The sequence below is a fragment of the Lepidochelys kempii genome, chromosome 2 (genome assembly GCF_965140285.1).
Source record: "Lepidochelys kempii isolate rLepKem1 chromosome 2, rLepKem1.hap1, whole genome shotgun sequence".
Taxonomy (NCBI): domain Eukaryota; kingdom Metazoa; phylum Chordata; order Testudines; family Cheloniidae; genus Lepidochelys; species Lepidochelys kempii.
The window spans coordinates 228,218,886-228,236,311 of NC_136381.1; the positions used below are offsets into that span (position 1 = coordinate 228,218,886).

At 44.3% G+C, this 17,426-nt stretch overlaps 1 protein-coding gene across 5 annotated transcripts in view; it reads right to left on the minus strand.

The window, feature by feature from the left end:
• Nucleotides 1-331: 331 nt before the first annotated feature.
• DBF4 (DBF4-CDC7 kinase regulatory subunit) overlaps nucleotides 332-17,426 on the minus strand; it is a 51,374-nt gene continuing 34,279 nt past the window's right edge. For all 5 annotated transcript variants that reach the window (XM_073334070.2, XM_073334072.2, XM_073334071.2 and 2 more), the window contains 3 exons: nucleotides 12,057-12,171; nucleotides 11,226-11,350; nucleotides 332-9,803 (listed from right to left, as the gene is read on the minus strand). In XM_073334070.2, coding sequence (XP_073190171.1) covers nucleotides 8,732-9,803; nucleotides 11,226-11,350; nucleotides 12,057-12,171 — 1,312 coding nt within the window. In that variant the 3' untranslated portion in view covers nucleotides 332-8,731. The remainder of the gene's footprint in view (nucleotides 9,804-11,225; nucleotides 11,351-12,056; nucleotides 12,172-17,426) is intronic.

The window sequence follows — 17,426 nt, forward strand, 5'->3', positions numbered from 1 at the left end:
AACAAATTGCTTCACTTAAACTACAACAGCATATATAGTTCAAGTGATTTTAAGTGCTCTTTAACTTGCAATAAGGGATTTGTGTCTCAAAAATTCTAACTAAAGCACAAAATCCCTGAGATACATCAATAAAAAGATACTTAGTTTTGGAAAAAATACTGCCTGTGTCAATTACTTTATTGGAAGGTTATATCCATGTCCTTTAGTATCTCCATAACAACCCTAGGAACTTTTACCTGGGGAAGAACAGGCGCACATACTTTTTATCTGCATGTTTACAAGTTGGCAGGATGGTGGCAGGACTTTGCCACGCAGACTTTGCTGGATCCAGGAGTGCTTGCTGGGTGTTACCAACTGCAAAATGTCCAGGAGCTTGTGATATGAGTCTAACCTCCTCAAGAAGTATCTGCAGGATGTCAGCCACTCTCTTCCCAAGGTCCTAGAACTGGAGAAAATAGTTAGCCACTGATGGTGATGGAGGCATGACTGCTTTGTCGTGAGATGAAGGCAAAATTGGTTTGAGGGGTAGCCTCTTAGTCTACCCTATCTTCCTGTTCCTCAAAGTTCTCCTCATTTGGGGGGTTTGTGTGGCCCTATTCTCCTAGTATAATGAAGACAGATGTTTAGCAAACTGTTACCAATACGCCAACCAAGGATCCTGTAATGGGTGCGGAAGGAAGCCCCGCACTGATTAGCTGAAAGTCACCTTCATTCTCCCTCAATGTCCTCCAATAGGGGGCCTCCAATAGAAAAGGGAAGAGAATCCTGCAGTACTAGGAAGCACTGGTAATCCACAGACCGGGGTCTCAGGACCAAGAGTTGTTCAGTACCCATAAACAGTAAGGACTCTGGTTCACCTAACACTGACATGTCAAGACCCTGGAGTAATGGAATTCCTGCAGTACTGAGTGGGTTAGTACTGATGGAGCAGTTGACTTGGGTGGAACGGCTGGTTTGAAGTGAGAAGGAGCCAGGGGCACAGGTGTGTGCTTCGATTTTGTCATTACTGATGGAGCTGAGTGGGAAGGCACTATTGGTAAGTCTGAAAATAAATGGTGCTGATATGGAGGTAGATGGTAGTGGGGCCCTGCCAGCTCCGTGTTTCTTCAGAGTACTTTGGGATCTCCCTGCTCTGCCAGTACTGGTAGAAGAGTCTTTCACCTCCAGAGGACCAAGTTCAGAGGCTGAGCACTCCAACACCACAGATCTACAGGAGATCAGGACTTCTTGGGAGCTGGCTCCTCATGGCAGGAGCCCAAGCTCCTCCTCTTCTGAGCTTTTCCTGAGTCCTCTGAGATCTTCCCCTTCTTAGGTGACCTTAGCCTAAGTCAAAGGGGCATTGGATCTGTCCGGAGACAGATGTACGGGGGGAAGGGGCGATGTCTCCTGATCTGACTCAGAAGCGTGTTGAAGGGCATCCTTCCTCATCAGCATCTCCAGTTTGGTCTCCTGATTTTTTGAAAGCTCTAGATTTTAGAGCCAGGCAAAAGTTACATTTTTGGCAGATATGGGACTCTCCCAAGCAACAGATACACTTAGAGTGGCCATCGCTGATGACAATAGCCTTCTGACAAGAGAGGCAGCATTTGAAACCTGGTTAGCTGAGCCTGTAAGGGGGTCACAATCACCTCTCATGAGCGCCCCCTGGCCGAGTGTGTGCGCCTGCACTCTCTCTCTTCCTGTTTGTGGCAGTCTTCGCTGACTCAGCCCTCCAGCCAAGTCACACACCGTCTGTCTGTGTATTAAAAGCAAAGCAAACTGCTTCTGGGGTACAATTCCAACAGGGGCCTCTCTCAGTGCCCTCTGTAATGTCTCTCTCAGTTTGTCCCTTCTCTGGAATAGAGGAGTGCCCCAGGGCTCCTTCCCTGGAGGCAATGTCTTCGCCCTCTCAGGCCCCAGCTCTTCAGTTCATAGAATATCAGGGTTGGAAGGGACCTCAGAAGGTCATCTAGTCCAACCTCCTCTCAAAGCAGGACCAATCCCCAATTTCTGCCCCAGATCCCTAAATGGCCCCCTCAAGGATTGAACTCACAACCCTGGGTTTAGCAGGCCAATGCTCTAACCACTGAGCTATTGGGCCACTACAGTTCAGTCCCCCTTCTGGGGTGCCTCAAAGTCCAGGACGCTTCCCCTAGTGACTAACTGGGGAGGATCTGGGCCCGCCCACTACTCCAGATCCCAGACCAGGGACCCTGTAGATAGATAAAGGGATACAGCAACAGCTGCTAAGTTGTGCTGCTGCTGTACTTCCCCGTGGCTCCCGCATATTCTTCACCCTTACCTCAGGGACTGGTCCTTGTGGAGTCCCAGCAGCTAGCCTGAAACACCATTCACTCTCCTCCAGATCTCACAAGGAACTGCACTCACTTGGGCCCTGCAGCTCTTCTTATACTGACGCACTGGGCCCTGATTGGCTGCTTCCCACACAGTCGCTTTAGGCAGGTTGGAGGACCTCTCTACTGCCCTTTTCTGGGGCGAGGTGTGGCAGGGCCTCAAGGCCTCTAGCAGGGGGTCTCAAGGTCTAGTCCACCCATCACACACCTCCCACCCTCAGACAAGGCTGAGGTGGTGCTCTTGCATGTAATGTCTCTGCTTACCCAATCTTTTGCCCTAGTTTAGCAGGATATTTACTCTCTCCAACCTTTCTATCTGGGGAGTTTCCTTTGCACATGCCCCCATTTGTGAGGGCTTTCCCTCCCTAGCCTCTCTTACCCAGGGAGCTGTAGTAGTCTTTGCCCCAGTTTCTCAGAGTTTCCCTGCCACACATCTCTGTACAGAGGGATTTGGCAGTCTCGTACCCCAGTGGATCAGAGTCTTCTCCCTTAGGCCTTTCTACCTGGAGAGGCTTTTATAATATCTACCCCTTTTGGTCAGGGTTCTCTCCCAGGCCTCTCTGCCTGGAGAGATTTTCCACTTCAGGCTCCTTCCTAAGTAGCTCTGTGACACACCTTCTATCAATTTTGCCCTACTTCCTCAGGGTACTTCTCTCCCAGGCCTTTCTACCTGGAGAGCTTTTAACCATCTCATTGCCCCAGTTAGTCAGGGTTCCTCTCAAACATCTTTCTCTGGAGAGGTTTTAATTGTTCACACTCCCTGAGAGCTCCTTCTATTCAGAGCCAACTTATCACAAAGGTGGGCTCAACCAAAGTTATCCTTTAGCCATGTTCTTTAGCCAAGGGGGTACTTCTTGTGTGGCTGACACTAGTAAATTAACCAGGTCCCTGGTGATATCCTTATCTTCCTCAGAGAAATATGAAGTTACCCACCACAGTTTCCCCCTTTCTGTAGGTAGTCCATACGGTGCACATAATCCTCTGTAGTCAATGTCATGTCAATTTACCACATGCGCGACTGTGACAGCTTTCAGTTGGTCCTCCAAGCCCCTAGGGGGCAATGGAGAGCTATGGTCCCACTGGCAGGCCTTAGTCACACCTTTCGGGTGCTGGGGAATTAGTGGAGAAGGTGTGCCGGCACGAGTCTGCAGCGCGCCCCTCAGGCAGGGGAGCGCCAGTATGGGTTTGTAGCGCACAGCTCTGCTACCCAAGACAGGCTGGCCGGGGTAAGGGAACTCAGGCCCACGCAACTCCACTGCGTTCCAGCCCAGAGCCCGGTCAGTGGCGGGAGGCGAAGGTCCCGCCGCTGGGTCAGCGGGGGCCATCCGTGCCCGCTGACCAAATACACCCACCCCACGGTGCAGTTCTGCCCTTGGGCTACTTCCTACCCAGTCTCTCAAGCGGGTCTCTCCGGTCCCTCCAGCTCGTCCGGGTATTCCGCTGCTGGCAGCTCCAGCTCCCCCTCTGTGTCGGACGCACGCTGGCCCGGGCTACAGCCGGGCCCCTCCAGGTCCTCCGGGTATTCAGCGGCTGGCAGTCCTGGTTGCCACAGGCCTTCCTCCCAGTCAGGTTCCTCCTTGCCCAGGGCTTCCCCTGGGTCAGCAGCAGGATCGCGAGGGAGCAGCCTGTGTCTGTCCTCCTCCCTGGTGCTCTCCTCACTGGGCAAAGGGCCCCGCCCTTTGTACTTCCTGTCCCACCCCTCCCCTTCCGGGGATTGGCGTAAGCTTGGTCTGGCCCCGCCCACTCAGGCTGAGAGGGTGGCTCTTTACCCTCTGGTTCGGAGGGGAGCCACCATGGCTCCCTACAGCGATGTTCAGATCACCAAAGCCTTTTACTGCCTCTAGGCTGGTTAACAAAGCTGGGATTTCCCCAGAAATAAATTCTTTTGCCTCGGCCGCCTGATCTGGAGAGGAGTCCTTCTGGATGCATCTGCATGTACAGCCTTCAGAATTATGGATCTCTCTATCTGAGTTCAGATCCCTTCCAGGTTTCCAAAGACCAGACACTGTATTGTTCTGCCCACTTCTTTAAATACATAGCCAAGCAATACCCACTTTTGTTCTTTCTGTACCCACACTATTGTGTGTAAAACATTTAGCAGGTTAGGACCATTTTTAGCTTCCTTTTTGCTCTGGGAAGAGCTTTTCTTTTTAGCAGAGGTCCTGTTCTGGCCTTGCTCTGCTGCCACATCAAAATTCCGGAGTTTTAGAGCCAGAGCAGGCAGATGTATGTCCTTGTCCAAGTCATCTTCCTTCTGTAGTGGCCCCGATCCACACAACTTCAGCTCATTCTCCTCAGCCAAGTTGGACTTTGATCCTGGCTGAACCTTGAGCAGGTTCTGGAGCTTGAGCAGGACCTTTTGCAGCAGAAAGCACTGCTGTCCCCCCATCTCTTTCTCCACTCTGAGGCGGGTCAGCTCTTGCTCCTGTTTTACTGTTTGTTGCACAATCCTGTCCCGTGAAGAGCAGATCTCTTCCAGCTGCTGCCGGTATTGGGCAACCTGTGTCCGTAGTTCCAGGATTTCAGCCTACTTCCGATCAGCAGTAGCAGCCTTCTCTTCTAGCTCACCCCAGCCTCTTACAATAGAGGTCTGCTGTGTAGCTGAGTGGGCTACTGCCATTATTGCAGCCTCTGTTGTGCATGGGATCTTAGTGTTTCTGCCACAGGACATCCACTTCTTTATTAGACTGCTGCCCGATCCTTTCAGGTCTTTCTGGATGTCTAGCCCATCAGCCAACCCACTGGTATCCACACAAGCCTCTTGGTACTCCCTTTCTGTGCTCACCATCTTATCATGGGTTTCCAGACATGCCTCAGTGCTTCAGACCTCCACACTTACAGAGGTGTGGATCACTTCTCTGGTCTTAATCTCTAGCAACTTTCTCAGTGTGGTAGGCTGCTCCCCTGAGGCCTGCCATGCTTTTTCTAGATCCAGCTTCTGTTGCCGGCTGTCCTTCAGCATTCTGCTCAATGAGAGGATCTCTCTCTCCTGCACCTCTATTTCTGTACAGGCCCACTGGTCTTGATGGTAGGCAGAGCATTCCATCTCCAAACAAGCAGATGCTCCAACTCCTTCTGTCTTTTATATTGGAGACTTCTTTCTCCAGGTTTAGGTTCAGCTCATCTCCTTCACAGGGTTCCTGCCCATCATCTCTTGCGTACCCAGTGTTTCTCTCCCTAGGCGGACATTTTTCTTTCCTTGGCCAACTCTTTGCATTCAGCCACTAGCAACAGCTTCGCCTTCTCAAGGTCAGCTATGTCTTGCTTGGTCTGTCCCAGCTGCTTGGACATCTCTTTCACTGCTTGAAATGACCTCAATCTTGGGGGGGGGGGGGGGAGGTATGCGACGGGGTGGACTAGGCCCCGAGGACCCCTGCTGGAGCTCTGCCACAGTTCCTGTGACACATTAGGTATATTGCCCATGTTCTCTTCCTTTAGGACAGAGACCGGAGGCTGAGTCTTGCCTTCAGGAAATGGGTTGTTCAAGCCTCAAAACTGCTTTCCCATTTCTATCATATGGGCCCCAGTTCTGCTTTCTTGTCTAACCCAGGTTTGCCAATTAGGGTGAGGCCTGGGTCTATGATAATACCAGTAGTGCCTTCACGAGTGAGTTTTTTTCAGGGCAATACCTTCTCATGTGGCCCATTTCCCTGCAATGGAAACAAATTGTTCCTGGGGCAGCCTTCCAAGCCCTAAACTAAGTCCCAACAGTCTTCTGTTCCGCCTTTACTATAGGCTGGGCCTCAACAATTCGGGCCAGGTGTCTTGGTCAGCCTGGCCATCACTGGTCTTGGTGGCGCTCAAGGCAACCGGGTCTGGCCTTACAACCATGGCTTGTCTCAGGGTAAACCCATCTCGCCTGCCCCACTTGCCTATAGTACCTGCCGCTCTATGGTGGGGTCTGCTGACTCTTTCCTTTGAGGCATCTGGGTGGACACTGTCGTGGATGCCAAGTTCCCTGCCAACCAAGAGACTGGTGATCCTGGAGTTGCTGTTGAAGCTGCTCCAGGGTTTTTCCGTGTTGTTGCTGGGCAGCTTTCTGGGGTTTTGCACGTTCCGCTGGCCTAGAGCTGATAATAGCTCTTCCACGGTCCCCTTGCTTGCAGGGGACAGTCCGAACAATCCCCGCTTCTGGTATCAGTGTAATCGGGTCACACTCACCTCTCATGAGCACCCTCTGGCCGAGTGCGTGTACCTGCACTCTCTCTCTACCTGTCTGTGGTAGTCTTCGCTGACTCAGCCCTCTGGCCAAGTCACACACTGTGTCTGTTAAAAGCAAAGCAAACCCCTTCCGGGGTACAACTCCAACAGGGGCCTCTCTCAGTATGTCCCTGCTCTGGAACAGAGGAATGCCCCAAGGCTCCTCCCTGGAGGCAATGTCTTCGCCCTCTCAGGACCCAGCTCTTCAGTTGGGCCACTACAGTTCAGTCCCCCTTCTGGGGTGCCTCAAAGTCCAGGACGCTTCCCCTAGTGACTAATTGGGGATTGGGGAGGATCCGGGCCCGCCCACTACTCCCAGACCAGGGACCCTGTAGATAGATAAAGAGACACAGTGACCGCTGCTAAGTTGTGCTGCTGCTCTAATTCCCTGGGCCACTTCCTCGTGGCTCCCACACATTCTTCACCCTTACCTCAGGGTCTTGTCCTTGTGGAGTCCCAGCAGCTAGCCTGGAGCACCATCCACTCTCCTCCAGCTCTTGCAAGGAACTACAATCGCTCTGGCTCTGCAGCTCTTTTTATACTGCCCCACTGGGCCCTGATTGGCTGCTTCCCACACACAGTCGCTTTAGGCAGGTTGGAGGACCTCTCTACTGCCCTTTTCTGGGGCAGAGTGAGGCAGGACCTTGAGGCCCCCAGCAGTGAGCCTCATGGCCTAGTCCACCCCATCAGAAGGCCAAATAAGCTCCCCAGAAAAATGGGGAAGAAAAAAACTGAAATCTCTGACAACTATCTAATTCTATACTAACACCAAACAACACAGCACTATACTAACTAATAAACAATTACAAAACATGCTGAGGCAGGCATGAGGCAGACATGCTAGAGGTCCGTCTCAGGCCAAGGCAGAAGAAAAGGAACGGAGACTGGTTCGCCTGTACAGCCCTGTATACCCTCAGAGCAAGGGATGAAGTTGTGTAGAGCACGTGTGCAGGCCAAACAGAAACTGCTAATGGAAAATATCTGATCAAAGGCTCAAGAAATGCATGCATATGTGAAGCGGAGCATGCATAGGGACACCACAGAAAAAGAATAATTTGTTCCAGTATCTTTTTGGATATCCAAGTTAGGCTGAATTTCCCGGTCCTCTTTGTTCCCCTTTTTAATTATAAGTACTATGTTTGCCCTTCTCCAGTCCTCTGGGACCACACCTGTCCCCCATGAGTTCTCAAAGATAATTGCTAAAGATTCTGTGATTGCTTTAGCTAGTACTTACATATCTGGGATAAATTTCATGAGGCCCTGCTGCCTTAAATATATCCAACTTATCTAAATATTCTTTAACCTGTTTCTTCCCTATTTTGGCTTGCATTTCTTCCCAGTTGTTGTTTATATTAATTGTGTTGGGTATCTGGTCACTGTTAACATTTTTAGTGAAGACTGAAGCAAAACATGTACCACAATAGGAATAAAACAAATATATGTGTCGAAGTAAATTTCTCTTTACAGTTCCATTCCCGGAATCTTAAATGATGGCAAGCTAAAAGGCTAAGAAAAACATAGCATAGGCACATGCATGAAGGCTCAAGAGGCAGACATATTAATTAATTAATCCTTGCAATAATCCCTGTTGAAGCTGTAAATAAGCACTGCTGCATTATATCCATTTTATAGATATAAAAACAGACAGAGCTTGTGCAAGGTCAAAGTCCGTAGCGGAGTCAAGAATTAAAAACAGACCTTCTGACTGCCAATTCTGTACTTCAACCCTAGAACCATACTCCTTCTAATCTATGCCAGCTAGTAAGACTGATGGATGACTATTTACTGAGGAGAGAAAAACCAACTCCAACTTAACAAGAACTTCAGTCAATCAGAAACCAACTACTTTGTTAAAAATAAAATATACTGTGTGTATATACACAAATAAATTGGTTTTTTTATTGTCTGAAATTCACAATAAGCTACATGATGTATATATATCTTGGCTAGAAGCTGGAGTTAAACACATTGTATTTTAGGCCATAACCTATTTATCAGCTGTGATAAAAAGTGGTTTTTTTTAAAGAAAAGCACACCAGGATTATCTTTATTCTTCAGATTTACACATGTTTTTGCATGTATATTTGATATACCAAAACTTGAACACATAATTTACAATACAAGAATTCATTTCTATGAATAAAATCCTCATCAGTTTGCAAATTTATTCAGAAGTCATTGTTTTAAATAAAGCAGCATTAAAATCCGATAAATGGGGTTGAAGAGGAAGAAGAAAATAATGACCACAGAGAATTTGCATTTTGTCCTTCCCAAATATCTTTCAGGCAACTTGAATCTTTTTTCTCAGGATAACTTGTAAAACCCCCAAAATCTGAATTTACTTCACTTGTCTGAAATAATTCCACCAGAGTCTGCATTGGGGAGCAACATGCATTTTTCTTTTCTTCAGTAACAGATAAATCATCAGTTTGCTTTACACATAACTCCATATTCTGTTTCCGGTTTCCTCTTTTATTTTTTCCTGAGGAAAGTTTTACTTTTCTGTGCAGCTTTCTAGAAGGTGAGCTGGGTCCACTATCGATAGCACATTCACTAGTTGCTTTGCTTGTAGAAAGACAATGTGATAGGGTCTCAGTCTTCAGAACTATATGATGCTCTCTCTGTGGATCATTATCCACACCAAAATCTAACTGTTTTTTGGTAAATGCTGAATTGGCATCTGTTTTCTTCAAATATTTTGCTGGTAGAACAAATGGATTATTTAATTTTCGTTTTGGCTGTGAGGTATTTTTGTCTTTTTCACTACTATCAGTGACTAGACCACGAGTATATAACTTTGTTTGCACTCCTTGCAAATTCTTTCTATTTAAAGTTACTTCAGGTTCAAATACTTTATTACGAGAATGCCCATAAAATTCAGATAAGTTCTCAAGGTATGTTTTGTTGTCTTTCTGGGGAGGTAGCTGTATGAAGTTTGGTGATAAACCAGTCTCTTTTAGATTTAAAGCACAGGAATCTTCTATTTTACCATTTTCAGCATTACTTTTGAATTTACTTACTACTTTGGAAGGAAATGATGAATGACAAGGAAGAATAGAACATACAGGTTCAGAAATGGAGTTAAGTTTTTGTACCGAACTCTGGGATACTTTTGTGTGTTGATGGTCCTGTTTTAGTTCCTGCACTTTAGAATCTTTCCAAGAATAACACCTGAATGAAATGTGTTGTCTTTTTAGTTGTTCTTTCAGCTCATCCGTTTTAGTTATGTTTCCAATAACAGGAGAAAAGTATCCCATAATACATTTTGTCCTAAAATTAAACAGTTTACAACATTAGAATCCAAAAGAAATATTTGAAGGAAACAAAAGATATCAGATTACTTTAACAAAACTTAATCTGTTAAATGTATCGAAACGAGTATTAAGATTGTCAAAACTGTCGTTATTCTTATAACAAACTTATTTCCTCTGGTAAATGCTTATATTACCACAAGATCAGAATGTACCATATACAAACTTCAATATTAAGAATGATTTCTGCAGATTCTTAAATCATTTTTAAAATATTCAAAGAAAATGGCTTTGCGTTTAAACAAAACCAAATTCACACATGGTAATCGGCATTTAAAAACAATGACCATGTTAAAAAATGTGATGTAAAATGACAACACGCTCAAAGCACTTAAATATTGTATAATTTTTCAGTTTCATCAGATGTAGCTTTTCACCCTTAATAAGCATTTCCAAACCACAAAAGGAACAGGAGACGGGGAGACACTAATGGATTGATCCTGCTCTTGTTGAAGTCAATGAGACTTTTGCCATTGACTTCAACTGGGAAAATCTGATGTCCCCATGTCATTCTTCTCTATTATACTTTTAGGAAAGACAGAAAAAAGACAAGAGGGTTTGCACATCTCCTGAATCCTTGAGGGAACACAACAGAGCAATCTCTATTATTGCCACAGTTGCAATCAGTGAAGGGATTTGAGCTGGAGTCCTTTTATTTTAAGTGTGTGTATTCACGGACGAACATTCTCTGAAAGATTCTCAGATATGGAACCTATTCCAATTCTTGGTTCAATACACACTGTACATCCTGTCTTTTCACTCAGACTTTGGCAAAGGGAGGTTGTGATGGGGGTGATTTTGGGGATGGGGGGCTGGGAATGGAGAGAAGAGAATTTTGATTTGAGTGCTGAGCTTTCTTGGTGTTATTATAGGTTAGCTGCTGATTTTAGTTGTATTTTTCTACATATCTGCCAAAGGAAATAGAGTAACAGGTAGGTGCCTTTTTTGTATAATTATAAATCTAAATAAAATAAATAAATATGATGGATAAACTGTTAACAAACCTTAATTATAATCTATTAACATGTACCACTGTAACAGTTCTGTTTTTTTCTAGAATACTTGGCAAATATACACTGTGAAATAAGACAGATGAAGTAGACCAGACTTATTTTTTCTTTTAAAACCAGGTCTCTTATGTGTAACAGCAATAAGTTTCAGTGAATGCTCTAATAAATTTGTTAGTCTCTAAGGTGCCACAAGCACTCCCGTTCTTTTTGCAGATACAGACTAACATGGCTGCTACCCTGAAACCTATCTAAAACTGAAAACTATTAATTAGATCTTTACCAGATTTATACTCCCGAAGCTACACCATCTTGAAATCTCTGACTGGCTAACTCATTTATGGTGATTTTTAAAGTTAGTAAATGTGAATTACCTTTTCATTTTTTGTGCATCATCTCTGTAGTCTACAAAGTCATAAACAAACTTGGATATTATATCATCCACAACTTGATATTGGGTGCTCTGTGCAAAGTTTTGGTGTGGTTCACTTTCAAGATGCTGAAATTAAAAAAAAAATAAATAAATCGTGAGACATCCTGTACTGCAGACATCCGTATACAAATAAAATGCCTCCACTAAAAAATAAAACAGTAGCTTCTTTCTGAAACAAGAAGTATACCGCTATAGGAAAATACTCTAATATTAATAATGTATACAGCACATGCAAACAGAGTTTAGCATTACAGGAGGAGCAAGATGAAAATACATGATCATATGGATTTGGGTCCTTTGACTGCTATTCGAGAGCAGCAAAAGTTAACAATTATACAGAATAGCAACTTTCAAAAAAGTATCTGATACTTTTTTTACAATTAATTTTGAAGGTCAGTCTAGATATTAACATACTAACATTTGGTGCAAAGGCATTCATTCATTCCCATAATAGCTAAAATAAAATAAAGTTGTTTCAAATACTCAATGTGCATAAATGGGCAATTCAAAAGAGCAAGGGTTGCTAAACTCTTATTGACCATGTTTCTGAGATGTAACTATAAGTAACCTTAGTGGCCCTTCATGTAGTCAGCAAGCTAGCACTAAATTCCACTCAAGAGAAGATTTCTGTTTTTGTTTTTTTAACAAAAGAACTTTTGAGTATATCATTAAGTCAATTAATATCCATTAAGCAGAAAAATATTTGTTGATGCCACATTTCTAAGCACCATATAACAGACTGGGTTGAGCGTACAATCTATGTTACACTTACAGTTTGCAGATCTTCATATTTCCTCATACAACATTCACAATACCCTTTCTTTTTCTTATCCTTTAGAGGAAGTTGAACTGGACCACCACAGTCTTGGTCACTATTTGTTTTGTTTCTGTTAGCAAAAAAGTTGTATGTAAAGAGTCAGTTATCTGTCCATATGAAGTTGGGCCTTTAAACTTGCTAACTACAAAATGGTAAAAATGTTAAGAGAATCAAAGATTTTAGATCAATCAAATCAGAGTGAACAAAGATTCATTTCAGAGAACAGAATACTGGATTAGGACTCAGGAAACCTGGCTTCTCTTCCAGGCTCTGGCAATGGCCTGCTGGGTGACCTTGTACAAGTCCCTTTGCTTCCCTATGCCTCAGTTCCCCCATCTGTAAAGTGGGGACAATGATAGTTACCTCCTTTTGTAAAGCATTTTGAAATCTATTGATGAAGAGTGCTATATGAGTTAGATATTAATGGCTGAAGGTGTAAAATGCCCCTGATCCTTCTCATATTAAACCCCAGAGGGTTGTTTTCAGCAACTGTTCCTCTACTTCCAGAGCCCTCACCTGTGGAGTCCTACAAGGCACAGTTCTCTACTCCACATTCTTCAATAGCTACATGGACATGTTGGGAAGCAGATGTGACAAGAATACCGTACTAGCAGTAGGCCAATGGCGCCCGGCCCCACATCTTTCAGGGCCAGCCCACAACATTTTGGCACCTGAGGTGGGGAGCTCAAATGACGCCCTCCATGTCCCCTCACTTGGGCCAAAAGTTTGAAAGGTCTCAATTCTGCCTTCTTCCTGCTCTACTCCTCTCATGGTACTGCTCTGCTACCTACCCCAATAAAGGAGAACTAACAACTTAAAATGCCTTGTTAAAAAATTTTAAGTAACACTTAACTTTCAAATGCCTGAACAGCAAATGTAACTTTTCTTGTCTGCACAACAAACACTGGCATTATCATCTGTTTGAATAATCAAAGTGGTGCTTTCCGTGCCTTCTTGGTTGCAAAGATTTGAACTGCTTCCTGAAGGTCCACAGTCTGGGCCAGCTCATACTCTAATGAGATGGTTGCAAGGCCAGCCAGTCTCTCCTGTGTCATTGTGGAGCGTAGATGTGTTTTTATTAACTTCAGCTTGGAAAAGCTGCATTCTCTACTGACAACTGTTACAGGAAGTGTTAGAAGTATGCGCAGAGCAACAAAAGCATTTGGAAAGAGGGTGGTCATCTTATTTGTACACATATATTCCAGAACAGCCTTTGGAGTTGATCCTGCTGAAATGTATCTTGAAAGGGCTTTCAGTTCATCACCTAAATCACTCATATCAATATCACGTATGTCATCATGTGTCAGTGCTGTCTCTAGTGCCCTGCATTGCTGGTGTAGGTCGTCTTCAGGTATAGTGAGGAGTTTGGGAATATCATACAATATCCCAAATATACTGCTGTGTTCCTTGAGCTGCATGAAACGTTCTTCAGTTGACTGTATTGCACCATCTAGCATCTGATTAAAGAATTCAACTTTGAATTGTTGTTTGGGGTCTCTTATGGGATTATCCCGTGCCTTGTAATTAAAATGTCGTCTTCTTCGGTGACTTGAATGGGTGGGAAAATAGCTTCAGTGTGAAGTTCCTCTGCCAAATTCCGTGCACACTTCAGAACATTTTGAAATCTCTCATCTGACCGGTAAGACTGTACGCATGACTTTGCTTTGTCCAGTTGTTTCATTGCTCCAGATATATCAGGGTCAATACCTTGGAGTCTCTTGCTTACAACGTTTATTTCAAACGGTATGTCATGCCACAACACTAAGCCACACAGAAATTTGAAGTTATGTATGTTTTTGGTGATTCCATTAACTCCTGCCACTGTTCTTTCATGAACAGTTCCTGTCATAGCATTATCCTCCATAATGGCATCATCTATCTTCCCAATTTGGTGTTTGATAGGCTTTATCGCCTCCACTCGACTTTCCCATAGTGTGGCACTCAGTGGTTTCAGTGTCAGAGAGGATGTTCCCAGACGTTGCTTCAAAATTTGCCATCTATGAGTTGATGCAGAGAAAAATACATAGATGCTTTGAATTACACTAAAAAATTCAGCAGTCTCACTAGAAGCTGATGCTGCATCACTGATGATCAAGTTCAATGAATGAGAACTGCATGGGACAAAAAGAGATCGAGGGTTTAACTCTCGGATCCGTGTCTGCACTCCTCTGCTCTTTCCTCTCATGTTGGCACCATTATCGTAGCCCTGACCTCATGTCAGCTATTGCAATTCCCGTATCTTCCAGCTTTTTAAGAAGCACATTGGTCATACCAGCTCCTGTAGTATCATCAACATCAATAAATTCTAGAAAATGCTCTCTGACAGTCACCATTGCAGGGACATTTTCACTAGGTTCCATTGTTGTTACAATACGCACCATTAAAGTAATTTGTTCCGTATGGCTGATGCCAGGTGTGCAGTCCAGAATAACAGAGTAATATCTTGCTGATTTCAGATCTGCCACAATCTTCTGTTTGACTTTTGTTGCCAGTAACTGTATGATCTCATTTTGAATTGTTTTTCCAAGGTAGTGGTGTATGTACATTTCTTGGGTGGTGACTCTTCTTAGATGCTCCTGGAGTACAGCATCAAACTCAGCCATCAGCTCCACAATTTTAAAGAAGTTTCCATTGTTTGGCACATACACCTGATCTGAAGTGCCACACAGTACTAGGTTTTGGGTAGCAAGCACTCTCACAATGGCAATGAGCCTTTTCAGAACATTTTGCCAGTAAAGAGACTCTGATGCAATCTTCTCTTGATGCTGATCATCTATGCTGGCCTTTAACCTTAGTCTCATCTCAAGTTCTTTCCACCTATGGAATGCTCTCTGGTGATTTGCTGCCTTCTCATGGCATGCCAGATTTCTAGCCAGATTTTTCCAGTCCTTTGTTCCTTTAGAACCCAATGTGGCTGGAAGCTTAGAGTGGAAGAGTTTGCAATAAAAACAGTATGTAGCATTCTGAGTTTTTGAGTACATAAGCCATAGTCTCTCCACTTTGTCACCATTGGGGATTTCATGCCAGTAATGTGTTGGGTGGAAACTTCTATTTTCATTGTCTGTTGGAGGACATGAAGTTTTTCACTTGCTGTGGCCCATGCAACACAAGGAAGTCCCTCAGGCTACTGCTCAAGTGAGTCCACAGTCCTGGATCATCTAAACTTAAGGAACTAAACTCAGCAGCAGCTGTTTCTTGCGCCTCCACCACACTCTTTTGTGATCTACACTTTTCTTCAGGAATGTGCATGGTTACATCCATTTGAGATGGAGATATGGATGCTGCAGTAGCTGCCAAGTCACCTGCACTCTGACTAACTGGAAGATCAAGCATCTCCTCACCACTCACATCCTCACTGAGGCTGGAAGGCTCACTATGAACATTTGTGTCTATGTATCTCAGGAGAGCTCCTTCCTGCTTAGATAGAAAAGCTTCCTTTTCTTTTTCTGCATGCTGCCCCAGAGGGGCGTTTTCTTCTTTCACTCATGATTGCTGTTCTGTGCCAGCTATAGTGGCTCTCAACACTCAATTGAAGAGGACAAATAAGCAGGCTGATAGCAGGTCCTGAGTGAGGGAAGATATCAGCATCTTGAGGGCCTAACTGGCTCCTACTACTTCAGTTGACTGCCTGTTCTCCTCAAGTGGGTTCAGGGAAGCAGCAGGAAACAGGAAGCTTCCTGAGAAGCCGGTGTTAAATCAATCCAGGCTCATGGGGGTGCTAGAGAGGTTCATAAGAGTACCTCTTCCTCTCCCTCCCTGCAGCTCTTTCTACTTTCTGTTATTCCCTCTCACCTTTTCTCCTGCCTCCCTTATGTTATGTCTCTTGTGCCCTCCTTTCTCCAGCACAGCACTCCACCATCTCTGTGCATCTAGAGCAGAGAGAATACATATGCACCAGCAGCAGACACAATTTTCTACATTCTGGATCCTAGTGGCACCTCCCCCCAGCCTGGCACCTGAGGCAGCCACCTCAGTTCGCCTCATGGTAAGACCAGTCCTGTCTTCTTTTTATCAAATGAGCAGTACCATCTCCCCATCTAGCCAAAATCAGCATCTTCCTATTGACTCAGACTTGGCCACAGTAATCCACACATGTGACCTCTAGGCTTGATTACTGAAATTCATTATATGAAAGAATAAAGCCACATGCCCTGAAAAAGCTTCTACTGGTACAAAACGTAGCAATACGTCTGCTTAGCACAACAGGTTGCCTTGAGTATATAACCTCAGAACTCTACTTTCTGCATTGGTTCTCCACTGAATACAAAGTGTAATTCAATGTGTCTTCCCGATGTTCAAATTCCACAGGACTGGATCTAGCTACTCGAGGTATTTTCTCTAAAATCATTTTTTTTTTACCATATATCTGTTCCACTGGAAGCATGGAATTGTTGAACAACTGGGGAAAAAGTTTGTGAGCATGGTAAACAGAACTTTCATATGACCAGGAACAAGACTGTGGAACTCAATATTTGAAAAAAGAAGAATGACCACAGGCCTTACTGCATTCAGAACTAAGTGTTTCTGACAACTTTCCTGCAACAAATTCTTCTCTTTCAGATTTAATAACAAACACCCAACCCATCAAACTATTTCTCCTTCAGGCTGGGAAGGGAGAGAGATCATTATTTCTAATTATAAGTTAGGAACTCAGATGGGACAAGGACCAAATAGATAGATTAAGGGCTTATCTACACTTATAGTGCTACAGCTGTGTCGCTGTAGCACTTAGTGAAGACATTACTTACATCCGGGGAGAGCTTCTCCCATTGGCATAGGTACTCCACCTCCCCAGCAGGCAGTAGCTACGTCGACATAGCGCTGTCTACACCAGGGGTTAGGTTGGTATAACTACACTGCTCAGGGGTGTGGATTTTCCACACCTCTGAGCAACGTAGTTATATGGACATAAGTTGCTAGTGTAGACTAAGTCATAATTAAGCAGAAGAGCATAATTCCAGAGGTTTATAACTATCAGAGGATACCTTCCTTGCCCACCCTAATTCCTGACACCCCCCCCCCCCAAAAGCATACTACTCTCTCTCCCTTTTTTTTTTAAAAGGAGAAATATTAAGTTAGGGGTCGGCAACCTTTCAGAAGTGGTGTGTTGAGTCTTCATTTATTTGCTCTAATTTAAGGTTTTGCATGCCAGTAATACATTTTAACGTTTTTAGAAGGTCTCTTTCTATAAGTCTATAGTATATAACTAAACTATTGTTGTATGTAAAGTAAATAAGGTTTTTAAAATGTTTAAGAAGCTTCACTTAAAATTAAATTAAAATGCAGAGCCCCCCGGACTGATGGCCAGGACCCAGGCAGTGAGAG